The 21,927-nt window shown below is 44.4% G+C and overlaps 1 protein-coding gene across 2 annotated transcripts in view; it reads right to left on the reverse strand.

Annotated features, from left to right (window-relative positions):
• PRKCD (protein kinase C delta) overlaps nucleotides 1-21,927 on the reverse strand; it is a 65,101-nt gene that overhangs the window by 20,416 nt on the left and 22,758 nt on the right. For both annotated transcript variants that reach the window (XM_066596281.1, XM_066596280.1), the window contains exon 2: nucleotides 2,122-2,244. In XM_066596281.1, coding sequence (XP_066452378.1) covers nucleotides 2,122-2,236 — 115 coding nt within the window. In that variant the 5' untranslated portion in view covers nucleotides 2,237-2,244. The remainder of the gene's footprint in view (nucleotides 1-2,121; nucleotides 2,245-21,927) is intronic.

Here is a 21,927-nt window from a genome sequence, read left to right on the forward strand (position 1 = left end):
GGGCCAATGGATTCACCTTTTTTTAATCCATCTTCTATCACTTTTTTTTACTGAGGAAGAGCTAAGGCCGTATCCTGGATGAACCGTTCTCTAACCCCTTGAACATATATTTTTTTCCCCATTTTGGTTTTCTTTAAAAACAAAAAAAAACAACTTTTTTTTACATTTTTCTGCCAACCTAGTTGTAGCTTTGGCACAAGTTGTCTTTTTCAATGGTACCATTTAATGTACCACATCACATACATGCATTAGTAATAGAGATGAGCGAGCACCCAAATGCTCGGGTCCGCGTTATTCGAGTCAAGCTTTTCGCAAAATTCGAGAGCTCTACTCGAGTAACGAACCCCATTGACTACAATAGGAGACTCGAGCATTTTTGTATGTGGGACGCCGGGTGCCGAGTTTTTTTTTTCTAGGGGGTCGGTCGGTCTCTCTCTGCCTCTCGCCTGCCTGCCAAAAAATTGGCCATTGACACGTGCTGTGGCGGGGAGGGGCCAAAACAGGCATGTCACAGCGGGGAGGAGCCAAAAACTTGGGCAGGGTCGAACACGGCTTGATGCTCGTTCGAGTAACGAGCACCATCGAGTACGCTAATACTCGAACGAGCATCAAGCTCGGCAGAGTATGTTCGCTCAACTCTAATCAGTAACTATGGCTTCTTTTGTAGCTTTGATCCAGATTTCTGTACCTTGTATAATCTAATGCGATCATCCTCCTCTTCTTTGGCATTGTCTACCCAATTTGGTTGGTCCCTTGTGAGGGATCTGTTCATTTAGTAAGTGCCTAATTTGCACAGTGAAACATGCCTGTGTCTGGCACTGTATCAATTACCTTCACATTATAATTGATCTTTTTAAAAGCCTAATCAGAGCTCAGAGAATTCCCAATTGCTTGTGTTGAGAACAGCAGTCTTTTCTTAATGAACAGAACTTTATAGGGGTAATTTAATAATGGCCAAAAGCAGAATTCTGTTGGAAAAGGGGATGCAAATTCTGTCTTGTGCCACATTTGTCCCCTTAATCATTTTTATCTCCGCATTAGCCACTTTTGTGAAAAGCAAGTGATCTAATAAAGGGGACAGTGTACAAGTATAGCAAAGTTTAACCCAACGTTGGTAACTTGCTGCAAAACATTCTTACCTTAAAAGGAGTTTTCCCACAACTTAAAATTACTGCACAACCTTCCTGGTTGCCGCTGAACAAGACATGTGACTGCTGCAACCAATCACTGACTACAGCAGTGACCTTCTATAGCTAGTGATTGGCTGCAGCAGTCACATGTCCTGGTCAGTAGCAACCAGGAATGTCAGAGTGCTTGTCAAACCCTTTTAAGTCATGGGAAAACCCTTTAATACAACAAAAGCCATTGAAAAGCTATTGAAAATGCAAGAAAAATATCTGTGCCATGGTTTAATGTGTTTAAAGGATCCCATGTCCCAGTCCTCCTTACTACAGTGTTACAGCACCCCTTGCAGTCAGGAGGAGACTGACTAGAGCGTCAGTTACGCAAGTACATGATCACTTTATTCACTTTCAATGGGACTGTAGAAATAGTCGAATAGGTTCCACTTGGCTATTTCCATCAGCCCCATTGCAATGGAGCCCTGATCATGCATGCTTGGCCAGAGCTCAATCACAGTGATGTCACTTCAGGAGGACCAGAGACTCCTGCAGTGACAGGAGAGCAGAGTATGGGAGTCCTGCTCTAGAGATCGCCGCTGAGACCCCCACCGGTCAGCAAATTATCCCCTATCCTATACAACCCCTTTTAAGTATCAAACTTTGCTAGCTCTGTATGTGTGCTTCATGCATATTACATATACGCATGCCATCCACAGAGATGATAAGTCTGGTACCAATCCAAACTAGCACTTCTGCTCAGTTATCTCTGTCCTTATGGAGTAAAGGGGTGCGCTGGATTACTCCTGATACCTTCGTTCCTTTATTAGGGAACGCCTGCCAAGAGCGGGCTGATAAATCCCAGCTCCTGTCACAATGCATAGACCTAAAAGGTTTGGAAAAATAGAAAGTCCTGGGAGCCCACAAGGCGGCCTGGCATAGTGCTAGACAGACAGTTTGGGACTGTAGGTATTAACAGAGATGTGTTGCTCACGTGTGTTACCTGTAGCGAGGGATTCCTTCACCTTCACGGCACAGAATGGCTGGCATTGTTCAGTCTGCCCTGGCATAGGGCCCAGTTCAAATGAGTTGAAGGCAATCCGCAGGAAAGGAGCCATGGTGCACCCTGCAAAGCAAACACACAAGCCAATGAAGGTCAATGTTGGTTCCCTGGAGATGCAGCACATCTATAAATACAGCTCAAGTTGCCATTTTTCCTCCTTTTTGCAAGATGTTCTCTTTCACACATTCTTGGCAAAACAGTTTGTCTCCTGTGACCAGCGGAGCGTCAGGTGGAGGACATTGGTGGAGGGAAGGTTTACTCTGGACAGATTCCTAATGGATGGATGAGAGCCTGCTTCACGTCTTCTGGAATAAAAGGTTCACCGTTTATATTACAGCTACATAAACAGAACGGTAAAAGCCACACGAGCGTCCGCCACCGCGCCGTCCAATGCGGATCAGATCATCTCGTGCACATCCATCGTTCTGCAAGAGTAACCAGTAATATGACACTAGTGAACCCCCCTTTCCCAGTGGCTATACGGACAGTTTCACTTCTGAGTCGGGATTCCCAGACGGAGGTTCCATCACAGATCCGGCTGAAAACACCGGAATAAAAAGCACTACATGCAGCTCTTCTGTCCTGAAACTGGGCAGAAAGTGGCCGGACCCCATTGTAGTCAATGGGGTTTGCCTGACGCTGTTCAGTTCTGTCCAGCCGTGGGGATAGCCCTTTCTTGCGCCTCAAACAAAGCAGGAAAGCGGAATCCCCAGTGCAGATGTGAAAGCAGCCTTAAGGGCCATTTACATAAAACAGTTATCGCGAAAACGCAAATGCGCGACATCATTACAGTCTAACAGCAAAGCCATCGTTTACTTAAAGTTTACTCTTTCTTCGTTGCTCACTTTCAACCAGCAAAAACATCATCGCTGGATCGCTCACTTCTCTTTGCGTCAAACACTCCCCGCTTCACATAGAATGCGGGGCGCTAAGCGAGACGTGAGCGATACTCAGCGGTGATCTGCCTGTCTAAAGGGCTCTACATGAGCTCTAACTAGAGGTGACGCCACCCGCTCCTGTAGAGCGTTTAGCTGACAGTCGCCCCATGTAAATGGGGCATAGGGCCTTGTGGAATCATTTCACTGGTCAGGGATGGCAGGAACCAGGATTTTTTCCCCGCTCCTTTTGCAACAATGGACGAGGCCGATTCATGAAGGGCATATGCCCTTTCAGCCCGTGAAAAGCACACAGTTTTCACTGTTCGTGTATACGCGTACTGCAAGCATTTTTTGATGCTTTAGGTTTTTTTTACATCCGTAAACAATCAGTTGGGGGGGAAAAAAAAACACCTTTCTTGAATACTCCAATGCAAAGCAATGCAATGACCCTTCTTGGAGCAGCACAGAGTAGCGGAACTCCAATTTCTCAGTGCTGCTACTATTAAATCATGGACACAAGCATGATTACAACCTTTCCACCACCCCTACCAATTGGCACTTTTGCATCAGAAATATAATACTACTGCCTATAGGAAATGACTGAAGTCTACATTTACTCCTCTTGTTTATGGAGTTTTGGTGCCTTTTATGGGTTTTGTGGCTTTTTATTCAAAACATAGCATGCACTAGGTATTTTCCCACAGGCATCTTCTCTATAGGGCTTAAAAATGTTAGGGAAAACCAACAGCATAGCAATAAAAAATAATAATAAACACACACACGAAAAAACGAAAACACTTAATGTGGAAAAAGGTGGTTCTTTTTTACAAGCTTTTTGAAAGGATGCAAAAACGGTGTGGAGGTCTTCAGAAGCGTCACCTCAGATGACCCCCATAATCTAAAGTAATGAATAGCTACACATGACAGATCTGACCTCCACATCCATTCATTGCTCTAGGTTACGGGCATCCCGTTAAAGAGAGGGGATATTACAAGATCCAGTTTAAGGACCACGCAGGGCACACTGCATTTCTATAGCGTCTCTCTACCCATTCAATCTAATAGGGACAATTTTGCAGTCTCCCTGGAAGCTTCCTCCGGTTGTCGCCATGTACATTTAAACCTTGCGGGTGACCAGTTCAAACACTTTATGTCTTCAGTTCCTAGTTGTGATCCAAGGGTCTCAGCATGGAGCTGCATGGAAATGTAGGAATGCTCTGTGAATCGGAATACAACCTGTAAGGGCTTATTCACATGTCTATATATTCATCCCATGTGCAGAGAGTCTACAACGGCACACAGACCCGTAAAAGCCAATGAGGCCATCCCCACATGTAAGGTTTCACAAGGACCATCAAAAAAGTTGGCATTTCCTATATTCTGGTCCGTTTTCATGGCAGAGAACAGGACAATCTTGGGGGCTCTGTAAACATCGGGTGAAAACGGATAGGTCGGTGGGGGGGTTTGACCGCTAGGACCCTCACTGATTCCAAGAACGGGGAAACTGTGTCATTGCGGCAGACCGATAACGGAGCATAATGCTCCGCTGTTTGTGTCAGTCCCATTGAAATGAATAGAGGGATGCTGCTCCAGTTATTTCAGAGCATAGCCCTCTGCTATCTGTCTGCATCACTGAGATGAATGGCACTGCTGCCGGCATATGCAACCAACAGCCCATTCGCTTCAACGTTAGGGAAATTGGAATAAGCTACCCTGCACTAAGAACCAGAGGGGATGCGGTTGCCCTGTTTTCGTATCAGTGGGGGTCTCAGCAGTTGGACCCCACCAATCTTAGTTCTCACCCATCCAGGAGATGGGTGAAAACGTATGTCAAGCAGCATCCGGACAGCGCCTTTAAAATCCACATTGCTTTGTCAATTCTGCTGCAGATTTTGTGTGGATTATTTCTGTAACAGGCTACATGTACACTTAGGACCCCCACAAAAACTGGTCCGAAAAGTGGACCGAAATAGAAATCATTCATTTGAATGGGTATATCCACATGGGCTTTTTTTGTACTCTGATGAATAGTCAGTACCAAAAAAATAAATACAAATTGCAGAAGTCCTATACTTGTACGATTCTCGGACGAAAATAGTACATGGCAGTGTATGTCGTCCCGCACATCGGACAGCGCAAGGACAGGATGTTGGCTTGTTTTCCAATACAAGCAAACAGACTAATAAAAAGTGGTGCCCGAGTTTCTTGGTCGTAACTTTTTATCACTCGGTGTGCACGTACTCATATGGCCGAGGTTTCTTATCTCATCCACATGACTTGTACTGTAAATGCTGTAGATCTTCCATGTAGAAAGGACACAGTATTTCCACCCCGCAAGGACATATATATATATATATATACACATGGTAGAATTTTGCTGCAGATTTGATGTGATATCCGCGCCCCATTACGTCCAATGGCAGTCTGTGCTGCAGTAAACCAGGCAGAGACAATGGTAAAGAAAATAGGGTTGGACAAGCTATTGAATTCCAGCTTCAAAAACTGCATCAAAACACGTGAAGAACAACTGCATGTGTGAACACACCCCGACAAATGTACAGTTCTCTAGTGCCGGACACACTGCGCAGAGCGAAACAGCAGACTATTAGAACTAGACGGTAGAGGAAAAGGTTTCTCAGCTCAACTCTCAGGTTGCTCTTAGGGGTCTTGGGGGTCTTTAGGAACAGAGGCCCTGAGCAAACACCCCAACACCCTAAAGGCTAATTTCAAGTACAATATCGGGGTGTGAAACTCGGCCTGATATTGCACTCGCCAACATGCGATGTCCCCATGGATGCGAGATGTTTTTGTGTTAAAACCACCGCGCATCACTTCAGGGACGTAGCGATCCTCCGGAGGGCAGAGTGTTTTCAATAGGTAAACCTCACATCACACTTGCGGGGACCTCGCATGTCGTATAATGCTGTGCCGGCTCCATTGAAAACAATGGGAAATGCGATGCATTGTAAGGGAACGCCCAAAGATAGCACATGCTGCGAAAAATAAGAAGAAAATCGCTTCTGTGTATGATCCCATTCAGAAGAACGCTGTTCACATTCATGCCTCTCGCAACCCACAAATCTCAAGCAATTTTCTCGGTCGCGTGAAAACAGCCTAAAACTGACCATAAAATCAAGAAACACAAAGCACACTTACAACACATCCCAGTGACATCATTCCAACGCCAGAGACTTATTTTCTGGTGTTCAGCATATTCATTCCTGAGGGTCATCTTTACCCTTTTACTCCTTTTTATACATAATGTGTTATTTCTATCCATGGCACATATTGTTCACCCCATATGAGGTTTACACATACAAGCGCAAAATTGTGCGTCCAAACCGCAGCAGAAAACCCATCAAAATCCGTGTCATCAGATTTTGATGCGGACCCCCAGCAGATTCACTCTTTCAATTGAAGATTTTGACAGGTTTTCCGCCGCGGTTTTGATGTGGAATTTGGTTCGGATTATCCGCCGCAGAAAACCCGCATCATTTTCTGCTACATGTAAACATACCCTGAGGGTTCCTTTTTGCACGGGATGATATTACCCAAATAATCACAGGAAATTGTGAATTTGGGAAATAGTCGTCCCATGTACACGGCCAATGACATCGCACGGAGCGAAAAAAATAAAAAATAAAAAATAAAAAAAATCGCTCACTTGTTGGAGTCTTTGGTTTTTAGCTCACGTAAAACCAAGCGGTTGTCGGCCGTGTAAAGAGACAGTCATTCATCGATGGCTGTCTGATCGCAGTGAACGGAGGTGGCGGCCAGAAGAGATCTCCGGCGTGCTGTTGGGTGCTCATCAGCCTGACACTTGTCCCATTCAAAGGTACTTCTACTTTAATTCAGAGTACAGCCTGTATGATAGTCCAGAGCTGCATTCATAATTCTGCTGGTTTCTTGAGAATTTGTTAACTTGTTGATAGACCCAAGAATGCAACAGGAGAGTTTTCTTCTCTAAAACAGCTTACTGTACAGCGTCCAAAATACATACTTCACTTCCCACGATGCAAATCAGTACGGCAAGGTTTCTGCGGATATTGATTCAGCAAGACAATCCAGAACATCCAACTTCAGAGTTTGCAGCATTGTGAATAGAGTTCTGAATGAGAGAGAACAGTCACATACAGCAAAGATCCAATCAATGTCTGCTAAAGGAGTTCTGATTCTCAGTACCCTAGTACTACACTGCAATACCAGGCTCAGCCACTGTGTCAAACACCTTCGCTCATGTAAGGCATATTAGAGGATTGCCAAGACTAGATTTCCCTTCTATGTGTGACTTGACTTGACTTCTTATTGCCCTCTGCTGACAACGCTCAGTTGTGCTAGAATTCAGGGTTTGCCAGCAGGTGGCAGCAGAACTACATTTTCAGATTGCACATAAGTGAACAGTATTGTTCCATCAAACGCGGATTTCTTGGACAGATATTCGAAAGCCGGAGGAGTGTAAAACTATGTCATTCCCACAAAAAGACTAATCCTCACACTGTATGACATTACAATGCAAACCTAAAAACCCAAGTGTGATTGTTCTCAGCAAGAGAAAACAAGTAATCTTGTAGATATGATACCTTTTAATGGCTAACAAAAATACATGATGTCATTGCAAGCTTTCCATCCTACATGTAGTTCTTCATCAGGCTTAATGGAACAGATCTAAAGACTTATTTATATAAAAACACAATTTAGCTAATTCACATGAAGGCTCTGTACGCCCGTGTAATACGCGGTAATCGGAGGCAATCAATTACATTGCGTATGGGTGGCGGGTATACGAGTCATCTCTAAGAAAAATCTAATTTGGATTCCGCACGTTGACAGAGGCTATTAAATTGTCATCTCCGGGCCTGAGTCTCAGAGTCCTGCCATGGATTTACACGTACATCCACAGGCTGATATGGTTCAGAGGAAATGGAGCAAATCCAAATCATATGCGAATTTAGCGCCTAAATCTTTTCCAAAAACTGCACTAATATAGCATTCTATTGAATGCTATGAAAACCCACGCTGCAGTTTATACTGGCAAATACAATGCAAAGAAATGCAGCAAGATGGGCACCACAGAAATACCGTACACTAAGGCCGGGCCCACACCGCGGTACATGGAGTCAATGAAAGTACATAAATTTTCATTGATCCGTTCACATTTGCGAATATTCATGGCGTTTCATACATGTGCAAAGAAGACTGTAGCATATTCTATTTTACTGTGAATTACGTGCGATAGAGCCCATATTATGAGCACATATCAGCGCTGCACATACACAATTACATTAGCTATAAGCGGGGTTTACACACAATATTGCAAAGTGACAGACCAGGAAATTTGAATTTAAAAAAAATGAAACAAACCAAAGATTGAGCATGACAGCATGAGATGCGCTGTCATGTGCAGTCCATAATCGCTGCCATATTCCGGATCCACAGCGCTGTGTGACTGCATGCAGAGCTGCGGGTTTTTTTGCGCGTTTGCTGCATTTTTACTCTCCCAGCGACATAGCAACCTGCATAAACAACACAGTAATGCGCAGTATCACACGTGCAATTGCATATTTACAGCATTTTTTACGCCCGTTAATCATTTTATTGGGCGATTTATGTGTGAAATAAGCGCTAAAATGCCAAAAATAATACATGCTGCCTGTGATTGTGTGCGTAAATTATTCAACGCCAAAACGCTAGTGTGAGAGGCCCCATTAAAATAAATGGAGGTTTAGAGCAGCATATTTCATGCATGCGGAATACGCAGGGAAAAAAATGCTTGTGTGAGAGGCCAAAAATCCCATTGTAGAATTACTGTAAACACCAACGAACAAAACAAACGTGCAGCACAGATAAACATCAATGAGCCCCAAAATACTTGATACATCATGTCTGGAAGGATCAAGTTTCCCTCCCCCTCAACTTCATACACATAATTAGTAGATCTTGACCTAAGTAAAGCATTTGACAAAGTGTCTCATACTATACTTATTGATAAAATGACCAAAAATAGGATTGACAAGGCAACGGTTAGGTGGATTCACAACTGGCTGAGTGATCGTACTCAAAGAGTGGTCATAAATGGCTGCATATCAAACTGGAGGAATGTATCAAGTGGGGTATCACAAGGCTCTGTCCTAGGCCCAGTGTTGTTCAACATTTTTATAAATGATCTGGAGGAGGAAATTGATGGGAAACTGATCACATTTTCTAATGACACAAAGCTAGGAGGGATAGCTAACACTAGGGAAGAGAGGGAGAGTATTCAAAAAGATCTAGAAAAGCTGTAACAGGGGGCGGCAACTAACAGCAGCCAAAAAGGCAAACAATTCTGGGATGTATTAAGAGAAGCATAGAGTCTAGATCACGTGAGGTAATTATCCCTCTCTACTCTTCCTTAGACAGACCTCATCTGGAATACTGTGTCCAGTTCTGGGCACCCCACTTTAAAAAAGACAGACAAACTGGAGCAAGTTCAGAGAAGAGTTACCAAGATAAGATGGTGAACGGTCTGCAAATCATGTCCGATGAAGTAAGGCCGCCTGCAGACGAGCGGATCGGATCCGGCGGCGGGAATTCTTGCCGCGAGACCCGACCCAAGCGCCTGCAGAGACAAGCGCGTACTCACCCGCGCCCGGCGGCCCCAGCTCTTTCATGTGCCGGCTGCCGGGCAACCGGCGCATGCGCAGACCGGTCCCGGCGGCCGGGTGAGTGACGTTTCTGTGCGAGGCTCTGCGAGATTTCGCGTGGCCGTCTGCATAGGAGTGCGTATTGTAATGCACTCCCGTGTGCAGGCGGCCTAAGGTTAAAGAATCTGGGAATGTTTAGCTTACCAAAAAGAAGTCTGAGAGGAGACTTAGTAGCTGTCTACAAATATCTGAAGGGCTGTCACAGTGCAGATGGATCAGCCCTGTTCTCATTTGCACAAGGAAAGACTAGAAGCAATGGGATGAAACTGAAAAGGGAGGAGACACATTAGATATTAGAAGAAACTTTGACAATGAGGGTGATCAATGAGTGGAACAGGTTACCACAGGAGGTCGTGAGTTCTCATTCAATGGAAGTCATCAAACAGACTGGATAGACATCTGTCTGGGATGATTTAGTGAATCCATTGAATGGCTGTGATTGGTGCCTCGAGCGCCAGCTTAGATTGGCGAAACTGGCGCTGCTGAACCAATCAGAGCAATCTCTCGCTGGGAGGCGAGCAATAGATGTTCGTCAGCTTGACAAGTGCCCAGGCGCCTGCCAGGAGCTCCGGAAAACCAGCGTCTGGGACCCCAACGGCACCAGCTGGTGAGCATTCCTTTGTTTTTTTTTATTTTAAGTAGTGCAGCTAGCGCAGTACCAGGTTGTGCCACGTTTGTGCACTGAAACTGCTGCCCATTCATTTCAATGGGCAACGCAGGGCTAAAAAAGGGCCAAAGTTAGAACATGCATCGCTGTCAAAGTGCAGCGTTTTAATGCTTGTGTGAACAGCCCCATTAAAAAAAGATTGGGAGCGTGGTACAGCATTTAGCGCTGCGTTGAAAAGGCAGTGCTAAACGCTGTACAAAAACATTTGTGAGGGAGACCTTAGGGTCATGGGCAACGGTCAATCCATGTATACACGGTCACTGACGGCACTGAGCAAGTAGTCGCTCAGTTGTTGCTAGTCATTCTATTTCTGCTCACCGAAACCCGATGACCTTGGGCGGCGCCTCGCTCAGTGTAAACAGGAGTCTCTGAAACTTTGAGCCACTGCCTGTTTATAGTGTATGGAGGCAGGAGGCGGGAAGAGATCTGCGGCCACTCAGCCTCCATTATGTGACAGACTATTGTTCCTGTGTAAAAGCACAGGAGTGATAGTTGCTGGGACTTACGCACCCAACAGTTATCCAGCGTAAAGGTACCATAATAGCCATGTGTAGACAGCTCCGTACAGTGCACAGTGGCTCCGGTAGGTTCTGCAGACCAAGTCTCAATCACTTCTATAGGATTCAGCCTGCAGTACCGACCCTGGCCACTGCACAATGTCAGAAACAGCAAAAGTTGGACAACCCCTTTAAGGGCTCCTTCAAAAAAGTGGCGCTGTAGTTTCTATCTTTCCATTTGCATCTTTCCCAGAGGAGCATGAATGGCCTTATAAAAGTCTTCTCACACACCTTCTAGGTGCTCTTCTTAGGCCGCTTGCACATGGCATCCGCCTCGGGATTCCGCAGCAAATACAGTCCATTGCACGCTATGGCAAATCACGATTTTATCTCCACATGCGGAAATCAATTGAGATTTTCCGCTCGCAGAGAAGAAATCGCAGCATGCTGCGCTTCTGTGCAGACTCCCCACAGACTGCTTCCAATCTGCAGCATTTCCGCAATAACATTGCGGAAAGGCCGTGGATTCCACGTCATCACTAGGCGATGACGCAGGAAAAGTTGTGACTTTAAAAAAAAAAGGAATTATCTGTTCGCAGAACAGCAAAGAGACTTCCGCACGGACGCCGTCCGGGCACAGGGTTGGACTATGCTGCGGGATTCCGTATGCGGAATCCGACCCGCCCGTGTGCAGGCGGCCTTAAGGAGAGATTATATCCTTCCTGACCCACGTCATAGGCAAGCCAGAAACCTACTGCGCACTGATGAGGAGCAAAAACCCTGAAACAGCTGTCTGTGCATGGATTCTGGCTTTGTTTTCAATTCCCAATCATTGTTATAAGGTTTGTCTAAAGAGTCTGACATTGACTTGGTGCTCTCCTTAAGGAGAGATGTTACACCCGCCCCCCCTCCGACCCACATCTATGGGCCTCTCACCAGCCAAGCCAGAAACCTACTGCACACTGATGAGGGGCAAACATTCCTAGAAAGCTGTCTGTGTATGGTTATTTTGGCCTTGGTTCACAATTCCAAGTCATTTTTATACGGCTTGTTTAAAAAGTCTGACTTGCAGGAATGCTGCAGTCCAATAAGTGGGGCCGCAGAGGTATTGTTCCACCTTCCCATTTGGCTATGTGACAGACAAGTGCAAAATGCATTAAAGTCGGATTTCACCACAATTCTGTAGTGAAGTTTGGGGCCAATCTGCAGCAAAATCTGCATGTGTTACATGTCGATTGTCTCACATGTTTTTAAGTTTCCACCGCAAAGGTTGAAATCTACACTGAAAACTGCATCACTTCTTAGAATGAGCTTACTGCAAATGTGAAAATCCTCAGCATACTTATTTTTCTATACGCAGATTCTTGCTACATATTGGTGGTGTTTTCTAAATCCAATCCACTTGCATCGTTCTTTAATTTGCTGCGGGGTTGTGATGCTGAAGCCACCATGTTGAACTCATCACCGACAATTCTAGTGCAGTCATCAGAATTCTAATGTGGGAAGCCGGATCATCCGTCACTCTCACCCTCTCCTTGGCATTCGGCTTGTTTTCTCTTTGCCTTCAATGCAGTTGGGTATTTTTAAGCTACTGCATTATATTCTTTGTTGTCCAAGTTTACCATGCTGTTTAGTCACTTTTTCAATTTGTTGATATCACAGATGGTGCGCAATAGTCAATATTTGCTTTCTGGGTTTGCCTTCACTATGGCGTGGTGTGTACATTTGGGGACAGATTACTTCTATTAGAGCATATAACATAAAAATATTAATTGTAACCTGGAGGATCACATGCTGGAATTGTACCTTCTCTAACTATATCTAGTATGCAAAATTAACACTTAACACCGCTACCAATCAATATGGAACCTGGTCTTTAAATAAGGTAGTCCTCATTCATTAGATTGTATGTATCTGCTATTTTAAAGAGATATTCTGGGACTTTTATGCCTTGTACTACTAATGACATATCCTCAGGGTAGGTCATCAAATGGTTGATCGGTGGGGGTCCATCACTAGAGAGCCCCAGTGATCAATTGTTCTCAGATCCTGCACTTATTGTGTCCAAGCCCTATCTGGACAGCTTTGTCTACATTGCAGTCGGAGCCGGAAGTGTAATAGAAGGCATAGCTCCCACTGAAATAAACTGGCTGACCCCCGCTAATTAACTATTGCTGACCTTTCCTGAGGATACGTCATCAATAGTACAAGGGGTAAAAGTCCTAGAATACCCCTTCAAGGATCCATTAAAGAAAAATAAACTACCAGTTAGTTAAAAAAAACAAAACACCTAATTATGATTTTACGATAAATGAGATCGGAAACTGGTCAGAAAGTTTGAGTAGTAGAGAAACATAAAAGTTCTTGGCAGTACAATCTAGGGAGAAGTTACCCAACAAGTTTGTTTATTGCAAGTAATCACAGTCTTCAAATCTGTGTAGTACAACAGAGAATATATGTGTTGGTGAATACACAGCATGTCACTGAACAACGTCTACTTTTATCTGCTGTGGTTCACTGCCAATTTTCTGTGTAGAAAAAGGGAGGCAAATGTAAGTGAATAGGTCCCATTATGTGACCGGGAGGATGCACCCCTTTACCTGAGAAGAAAAAAAAAAACAACTAAACCTAATGGCCCATTTAGACGGGACGAATGTCGGACAAATGATGCCCGACACTCATCCCCACACATACTTGCTCTCGCTGCTGCTGCATGGGAGCTAGTATCGCTGGCTCACAGTGGGGAGGCTGGAGGAGATTTCTCTCCATGCGCTCCCCGCCCCTCTCCATTCACCTAACAAAGCAGCCATTCAGTACTGAACAGCTGCTATTCACACTGAGCGATCAGCTCATCCTTCATCCAGTATGCTGCATAAATGATGGACGATGACCTGAACAATGATCGTTCAGTGTAAATAGCAGCAGTTCAGTACTGAATGGCCGCTATGTTAAGTGAATGGAGAGGGGCGGGGGGAGCGCAAGAGAGAAATCTCCTGCAGCCTCCCCCCCCCCCTCGCTGGCCACTCTGAGTGAGCCAGCGATACTAGCTCCGATGCAACAGCACGGGAGCGAGGACACACAGGGACGAGTGTCGGGCATCATTTGGCCTTAACTCACAAGTAATCTACTGCTGTTTCCATCTCCAGATCCATGAGACCCTAATCCCCATCTCATTAGAGGTACTACCACCAATTAGAGTTTTCAAAAAAATTCTCAGTGCAGAAATGTAGTTCATGTACCCAGCTATCCTGTTGATATATAATCTACAATGTAGTCATGTAAAACTTACATTAAACATGTTGAATCACCATTTAGAACACAGAGATGTAGCGTTTTCCAGTCCCAGTAAAAAGATTGTTTGGCACCCCCTCCCTTTTGTAGTGCTCTCTTTTGTGCCCCCACATTAATAGTGCTCCCTTGGTGCCCCCAGTAGTACTGGTGTTCTTCCCCTCCCTGCTCTAAGTACACTCTGGCCACACTAAGAATTACATTAAAGATGCTTCACATAGATTCATTAATAATGCATCACATAGATCCTGGTCACGCCACCGGCCCACCACTAGGTACATCTTCAATCCCCTTGCTCCGTCACCTGTTCTCAAAGGAAGAACCATAGGCACCAGAGACAGGAGGACAGAAGAACTCAGTGCTGGCCCAGTGGTGCAAAGTGAGAGACCAGTATCTGTGTGAGAGTATTATTAATGTAATTCACTGTGCAGAAGACAGTAAAGGGGGCGAGGATGAGGAGTGGGTGGGCTTATCTGTCACAGCTGTCCATCCCGCCCATCACATAGAGCGCATCTTTCAGGTGACTCTGTTCAGCGCGATCAGTAGCAATCATCTAATTCTAACTTAGTCAGGCCTGTGCACCCCTGCCCTCCATCCTAATTGTACCTGGGGTACATGCCCTTCCCCCAGCTATGCACTGGCAAAGCATTTTATATTGCAAGAATGTAGAAGATACCAGTATAAGACATGAGCTGTGTGCATCTGACGTGTTCGCACATGACTATTGTGTGTCAAGCTTGCTGCATTTCTTTTATCACCTACAGTAGATAAAGGGAGATTCCAATCTCAACCTGAAGAAAAAGGTCAAGAACAGCACGAATGATCGCCATATGCCAGTTTGCATCAGAGATGTACAATGTGTCAAGAAAATCTTCAGACCCATTCAGGGTTTTATTTTTTGCATTTTATGTTGTGGCCTTGTGCAAATTCTGCACTTAAACCCCATAATGACAAAGTGAGAAAAAGCATATTAGAAATCTGTAAATCTTTTAAAAATGAAAAATATTTTGCATCGATATACTGTAAGTATTCACACCCTGTACGCAGCGATTATGGCCTCCAGTCTTCTTGGAAATGATGCCACAAGGTTTTCACACCTGTATTTAGGAATATTCTGCCATTTTTCTCTGCAGATCCTCAAAAGCTCTGTTAGGTCAAATGAGGACCATCCTCATACAGCTATTTTCGGGTCGCTCCAGAGATGTTCGACTGGTTCAAATTAGGCCTATGTCTGGGCCACACAAGGGTATTCACAGAGTTGCCCCTCCTATGTTGTCTTGGCTGTGTGCTTAGGGTCATTGTCTTGTTGGAAGGTGAACCTACTGCCCAGTCTGAGGTTCCTCGTGGATCATGTTTTCATTATGAATATCTCTGTACTATGCTCTTTTAAGCTTTCCATCGACCCTTGACCAGTCTTCCTGTCCTAGCCGCTGAAAAATACCCCAAACGCATAATGCTGCCACTGTTGGAATGATTTGAGGCACGTGATAAGCAGTGCCTGGTTTCCTCTAGACATAAACACTGAATTAAGGCCAAAAAGTTCAGCCTTTGTTTTATCAGATCAGAGAATTCCATTTCTCACATTTTGAGTCCTTCAGCTCTATTTGGCCAACTCCAGGAAGGCTCTCACGTGTCTTTTACTGAGGAGAGACATCTTTCTGGCGATTCTGTTATAAAGCCCAGATTGGTGGAGTGCTGCAGTGATAGTTGACCTTCTAGAAGATTATCCAATCTGCATACAGGATCTCTGGAGTTCAGCCAGAGTGACCATTGAGTCACCTCTCTTACCAAGGACCTTCTCCCCCAACTACTTAGTTTGATGGGTTGGCAGCTCAAGAAAGAGTCCTGGTTGTTCCCAACTTTTTCATTTTAAGAATTATAGAGGTTGGTGGACTTTTGGGAACTTTCAGTGCAGCAGAAATTTTTTGTATCCTTGTTTAGATTTGTGCCTCCACACAATCCTGTCTCTGAGCTCTAGAGGCAGTTCTTTCTTCCTCATGGCTTGGTTCGGCTCTGATATGCATTGTGAGCTGTGAGACCTTATATAGATGGGGGAAGGGGGTTTCTTTTATAATTATGTCCAATCAATTGAATTTACCACGGGTGATTCCAATCAAGGTGTAGAAACATCTCAAAGACAATTTTAAAAAATGGGAGGCCCCCAGAGCTAAAATTTCAAAGTGGCATAACAAACGGTGTGAATACTTGTGTCAATGAAAAAGTAGTTTTACAAAAAAAAAAAAAAAAAACACTTTAGAGATTTCTAGCCACTGTTTTTACTTGGTCATGACTTTTGCATACAGAATGATGGGGAACATAACAAATTTTTAAAAACGTGAACGATTTTGAAGATTTTCCAGACGCACTGTATGTCGAGAGCATTTCCCAGTGTATTTTAATGGAACACATACAGCGTCACCATCAGGACAATACACCTAGTACTGCCCTAGCATTTCATAAAACAATTTGTATTTTGCAGGAGAGGCCACAAGAAGGAGATTTCATTGGAGAAGGCACAGCACCTTCAATACAAACTCCTGCCCCCCCCCCCCTCGTTGGTCTGCCTACTGCTTGCAGGGCTCCTACAGGGTCCTGGGCTGGGCAAATATTTACCTTCCACTTAGTTACGGAACAAAAACGAATAAATCAAGTGTCAGTGGCCTTTGGCTGTCTCTGTGTATGTACAATCCTTGTCAAGAAAAATCAAGCACCTAGAAGGAGGCTACCTCTAGCTTGTATACAAGATGTGATACGGGGGAGCATGGAAGTTCTAGTACCCTGTTGTACTACCTCTAGCTTGGATAGAAGATGTGATACAGGGGGGCATGGAGGCGCTAGTACCCTGTTGTACCACCTATGGCTTGGCTACAAGATATGATGCAGGCAGGCATGGAGCCTCTAGCATCCTGTTGTACCTCCTCAAGCTTGGATACAAGATGTGATGCAGCATGGAGGCTCTAGCATCCTATTGTACCGCCTCTAGCTTGGATACAAGATGTGATGCAGGCAGGCATGGAGGCTCTAGCAGGCATGGAGACTTAAGCTTGGATAAACAATGAGATACAGGTGGGCATGGAGGCTCTAGCACCCTGTCATACAGCCTCTAGCTTGGATACAAGATGTGATGCAGGCAGGCATGGAGGCTCTAGCAGGCATGGAGACTTAAGCTTGGATAAACAATGAGATACAGGTGGGCATGGAGGCTCTAGCACCCTGTCATACAGCCTCTAGCTTGGATACAAGATGTGATGCGGGCGGGCATGGAGGCTCTAGTCTTCTGTTGTATCACCTCTAGCTTGGATACAGGAAGTGATACGGCTGGCATGGAGGCTCTAGTACCCTCTTGGGCCGTCTCTAGCTTGATACAGGTAGGCATGGAGGCATACAGGTTCTGTATGGTATCCTGTGGCATATCGCTCCACAGTTGCTAAAATTGAGCCTCTAATCATGCAAACTTGGAGGCTGTCAAAGTTGGTGTCCCAGATGGTCCCATACATGTTACATTGGTGATAAATCTGGTGGACGGGCAGCCATGGAAGTGTGACAATGTTGTGGGGACATTCCTGGGACACCCTTGTGTGTGCGGTTGAGCATTAACCTGCTGGAAGATGCCTCTTGGAAGCCGCCATGAGAGGAACACATGTGGCTGCAGGATGTCCTGAACATATCGCTTGGCTGTCATTGTCCCTCGTACCACCAGCAGGGGGCAGCTCCACAACAAGGGCAGGATTGAGGCAATAAGTCTCCAGACACTAACGAGGCTGTCGTTCGCGCCTAAACGAACCCTGAATTTGTTGCTGAAGACAAAACAATTCCGCTCCTTAAGAGTCCAATTTTGTCATTCACAACACCACTGCAAACAGAGGCAACAGTGGGTGTATGTGAAAAACCGTACACGTAATGGGTGCCGCGAGACCGAATGCCCCCAGCCAAGTGCCTGGAAATGTCTCTGCCAGACACATGGGTGTACCGATGGCGCCACCTGTCTCTGGTTGGTGAACAATGAAATAGTTGGAGCTGATGGTGCTTGTTGGATGATCAGATGATCCTCTTTACAAGGACATCCCTCACCCGTTTCCCTGTGTGCCCTCACACATCCAGTGGTCCCAACACCTCCTAACAGTCTGGTCAGAAAGGCCCAGGTGGGGGGCAATTCATCGATACGACCATCCAGCTTCTCCTATCCCAATAATGCGCCCCTCTCAGACTCTGGTAACGGGGTGAAATCTCTTCTCTGCGTCGTAGGGGTGTCTAGTGGTCAACAAGCTCTACACAAGAGGTCACTACACACAAAGAGCCACTGAGAGCCTTTTGTAGGTCAAGGGGGTAGGGACCACTTTTAGGTCCTCAGGTGACAAAACTGTTCATCTAATCATTGCATATCTGCCCGAGATGTAACTGCATGATGAGATTTGCAGCAAAAACAACAACTTCTAGTGGTGTTTTTTTCTTTTTTTTTTTTAGAGTGTAGTCAGCCCTTTTTCCTTCTCTTGAGATTTTCTTATCATTTCCTTGTTTATTAGAACCATACTAACAAGTCAGGTTTAACCCATACCCTGCACCTCCCTACAGTAAAAGTGCTTACAGTAATTAAACCTCCTGAATTACAGTATGGCTGTAATAAAGGATTTCCCTAAAATCCTCGTAAGAGTGAAATACTGTCCAAAGCCTTCACTGCAGTCATTCTTCACAGCGCTTGAAAGCAGTTTGCGAATGTATATCTATCTCCATAGGTGTCTATGTATGTGCATGTCCGACTGGTATGGCATTGAGCTGATACATCCCCTCATCTAGTCTATTTTTCTCCGTTAGAAATAAGAATTACTTTTCCAAGCTTTTCAATTTTGATTAGAGGAAAAAATGGAAGAAAAAAAAACAAGACAACCCCAACCTGGTTACTTTGAACACAAGAACCCCCCCCCCCCCCCCCCGACACACACTTTAAAAAGATAATTCTATTCATTACATAGTTAGTCCCTGAATATATACTAGTCCACTAATGTCACCTTGTTTAGTTATTTTTCTCTATATGAAAACTCATGCAATCCTTCCCTTCAGTTGGATCATGTGATCATATTGTGTCTACCTGGGAAATAGTGACAAAAAGTCAATATTTCAGTCAGTATAATTCCTGTGCGATGACATGGCATGGACTGTGGGAGGTTTAGCAGAAATTCCTATCACAGTTACTGATGATAACTAGAGGCTCCTGTCACATAGTACTAATGAACACGATGACAGTTTAGCCTCCTGGCTGTATACTTTTGTTTTTTAGCTCATATAGGAGAGTATAGGGGATAATGATAATCAGTGTCCTCCCAGCAGGCAGAGATGGTACTGACTGATGCATCATAAGATCACTAGCACAGCATACAGGGGGAAGAAAAAAAACAAAATCAAGATGGTGCCTGATAAGTATCAGACAGGAGACTGCACTGCTTGAAAGTATGTGCAATATACATAGTGGAACAGGTTGCCATGGGAGGTGGTGAGTTCTCCTTCAATGGAAGTCTTCAAACAAAGGCTGGACGGACATCTGTCTGGGATGATTTAGTGATCCTGCACTGAGCAGGGGGTTGGACCCGATGACCCTGGAGGTCCCTTCCAACTCTATGATTCTATATGAGACATCCAAAGTGTGACAACTCAGGCGAGGAGAGCAGGAATGAAAAAACGTGTTTTCACTGGAGTGGCCCTTTAAGAGCCAAACATTGTAAGACTATTTTATTTTTAATGTGCAGCCATAGTAATACATCTCCTCTGATCTGCCTTTCTCACGGTTATCCGGCCAGCTATGAAACCTGATCTGGATTGTACAGGATTTGTGCTTTACATAAGAAAATTGTGCTGTGTGAGCGACACATCAAAGCTGGAGAAATAAGTAGCACGACTGGCCCTGCCTCAAAAGGACCTTGAAAGTGCATTTCCAGGTATAGTATTTGTTCACGTCTTCTTGAAGAAATATGCCTCAGGATGCTAAAGAACTACAAGAGAGTAACGGCCAACCAAAGAGGTCAGGTGGAGGAAAGGAGGACAAGGTGCACAAATGAACGCAGGTCATCAGGCGACTAAAGAAGGTGCTCTGTAGCATCCAGAATGGATAAACTCTATTTCTTAAACTTCAGTAGAAAAGTCAGCTGAGATTATAAAGTGATGCTCCAAGTGCCAATAAAGTGTGAGTCAGTAGTAGTGAACCACTAGGAGGAGCAGAGCCCCAAGGTCAACATCTAGTAAAACTAACCCTGAACCATCACAGGTAGGTCACGCATCTATTCCACAGCTCCATCATGTCAGCATGTCTGCTACTTTCCATCTGACTGCTACTTTGTTGTATACACAGTATACAGATCAACCCCTTACAGGACTGGTGAGACTTTAATGTTTGTGGATGGGACCAATTTTTATTTATTTTTTTTAAATACCAAGGTAGCTGGTCCACCTTATTCTATACAATGCTTTTGGTTTGTATGCTGTATATCCAAAGCCTCATGAATAAATATGATTGGAAATAGACATACTCCACTGAATCATCAGTCAGGTTTTCCCCCCTCTCTCACACCAAAAAGTTTTTCACTCTTAAAAACTGCAGCTGACTATTCTCAACTTTTACTTCCCACTGCAGAACTCATGAAAAACGTCAACTAAGGATCTGTTAAAAAAAAAAAAAAATTAATGACCCCCCCACCCCCCAAATTTTTTTTAAAAAAATCTGATGTCAATGGATCAGTGCACAATGCCATAAACAGATTCAAAAATAGATGTCAGACTGGGGCAGGTTTTACACGGCTGAGAATCCTGCACAAGTTTGGTGCGTTGCAAGACGCACAAAACTAGCGCGAATATGAACTCCATTCTTTTGGTTGGAGCCATATACAGGAGTGATGTTTTCTCGCACCAGCCATGGCACGTGCTATCTTTTCAATGAGACGGTTAAAGACATTGCATGCTCTGTGATGTGCATGCGAGTGCAATGCAAGGTTTCCCATTGCAAACAATGGAAAACACTTGCCAATCCTCCAACGTGCCTAATAGCCGTACCGGAGGATCGCTTCTTTCCAAAAGTGATGGGACGCCCGATATCGCACTCACCCGTAGGTAACAGATAATCTCTGCTGGCATCAGTTTGGCATCCGTTTTAATTGATGAGTTTTTAAGTGTAAGTTTTTTTGCTTCTAGCTTTCCTCGGCGCATGCACAGATGAAAAAAAAAAAGATCCGTAGAACAGAAAAAAAATAGATACAAATAGAGGGCTTTACATTTGCATATTTTCTCTACTGACCAGTGTTTGTTTATATATATATATATATATATATATATATATATATATATTTATTTATTTTATTTTTTTTATTTTTTTTAAAAAAGACAATGCCACTTTGTCACATTGCTGTCACATTGTTGTGAAAAAGTAGAAACCTGTCAGAACGAGCATGAACGGAGAAATTGGGAATGCTAAAAATCCATTGAAATCAACTGGGAATTACATTGAAACATTTGTTTCCGTTCGTGTCCCTAGGATAGAACAGAAAGCCCCGAACAAAGATATGAATGGAGCCTTTATTATCATCACATCAGCGTTCAGTTCTTCCATTTGTCTGTTCCATCCTTAGAGCTTAAAAGTGGAAAACAGCCGCATCTTGTGAAACCCTCACTGATTTCTGTGGGTCTTCTTTCTGATGTTGCTTCAGTTCCCCATCGTTCAGCTTGGCTTCCGTATTTTAAAGGGGGAAGGGGGT

This window comes from Eleutherodactylus coqui, chromosome 3 (assembly GCF_035609145.1).
Source record: "Eleutherodactylus coqui strain aEleCoq1 chromosome 3, aEleCoq1.hap1, whole genome shotgun sequence".
NCBI lineage: Eukaryota > Metazoa > Chordata > Amphibia > Anura > Eleutherodactylidae > Eleutherodactylus > Eleutherodactylus coqui.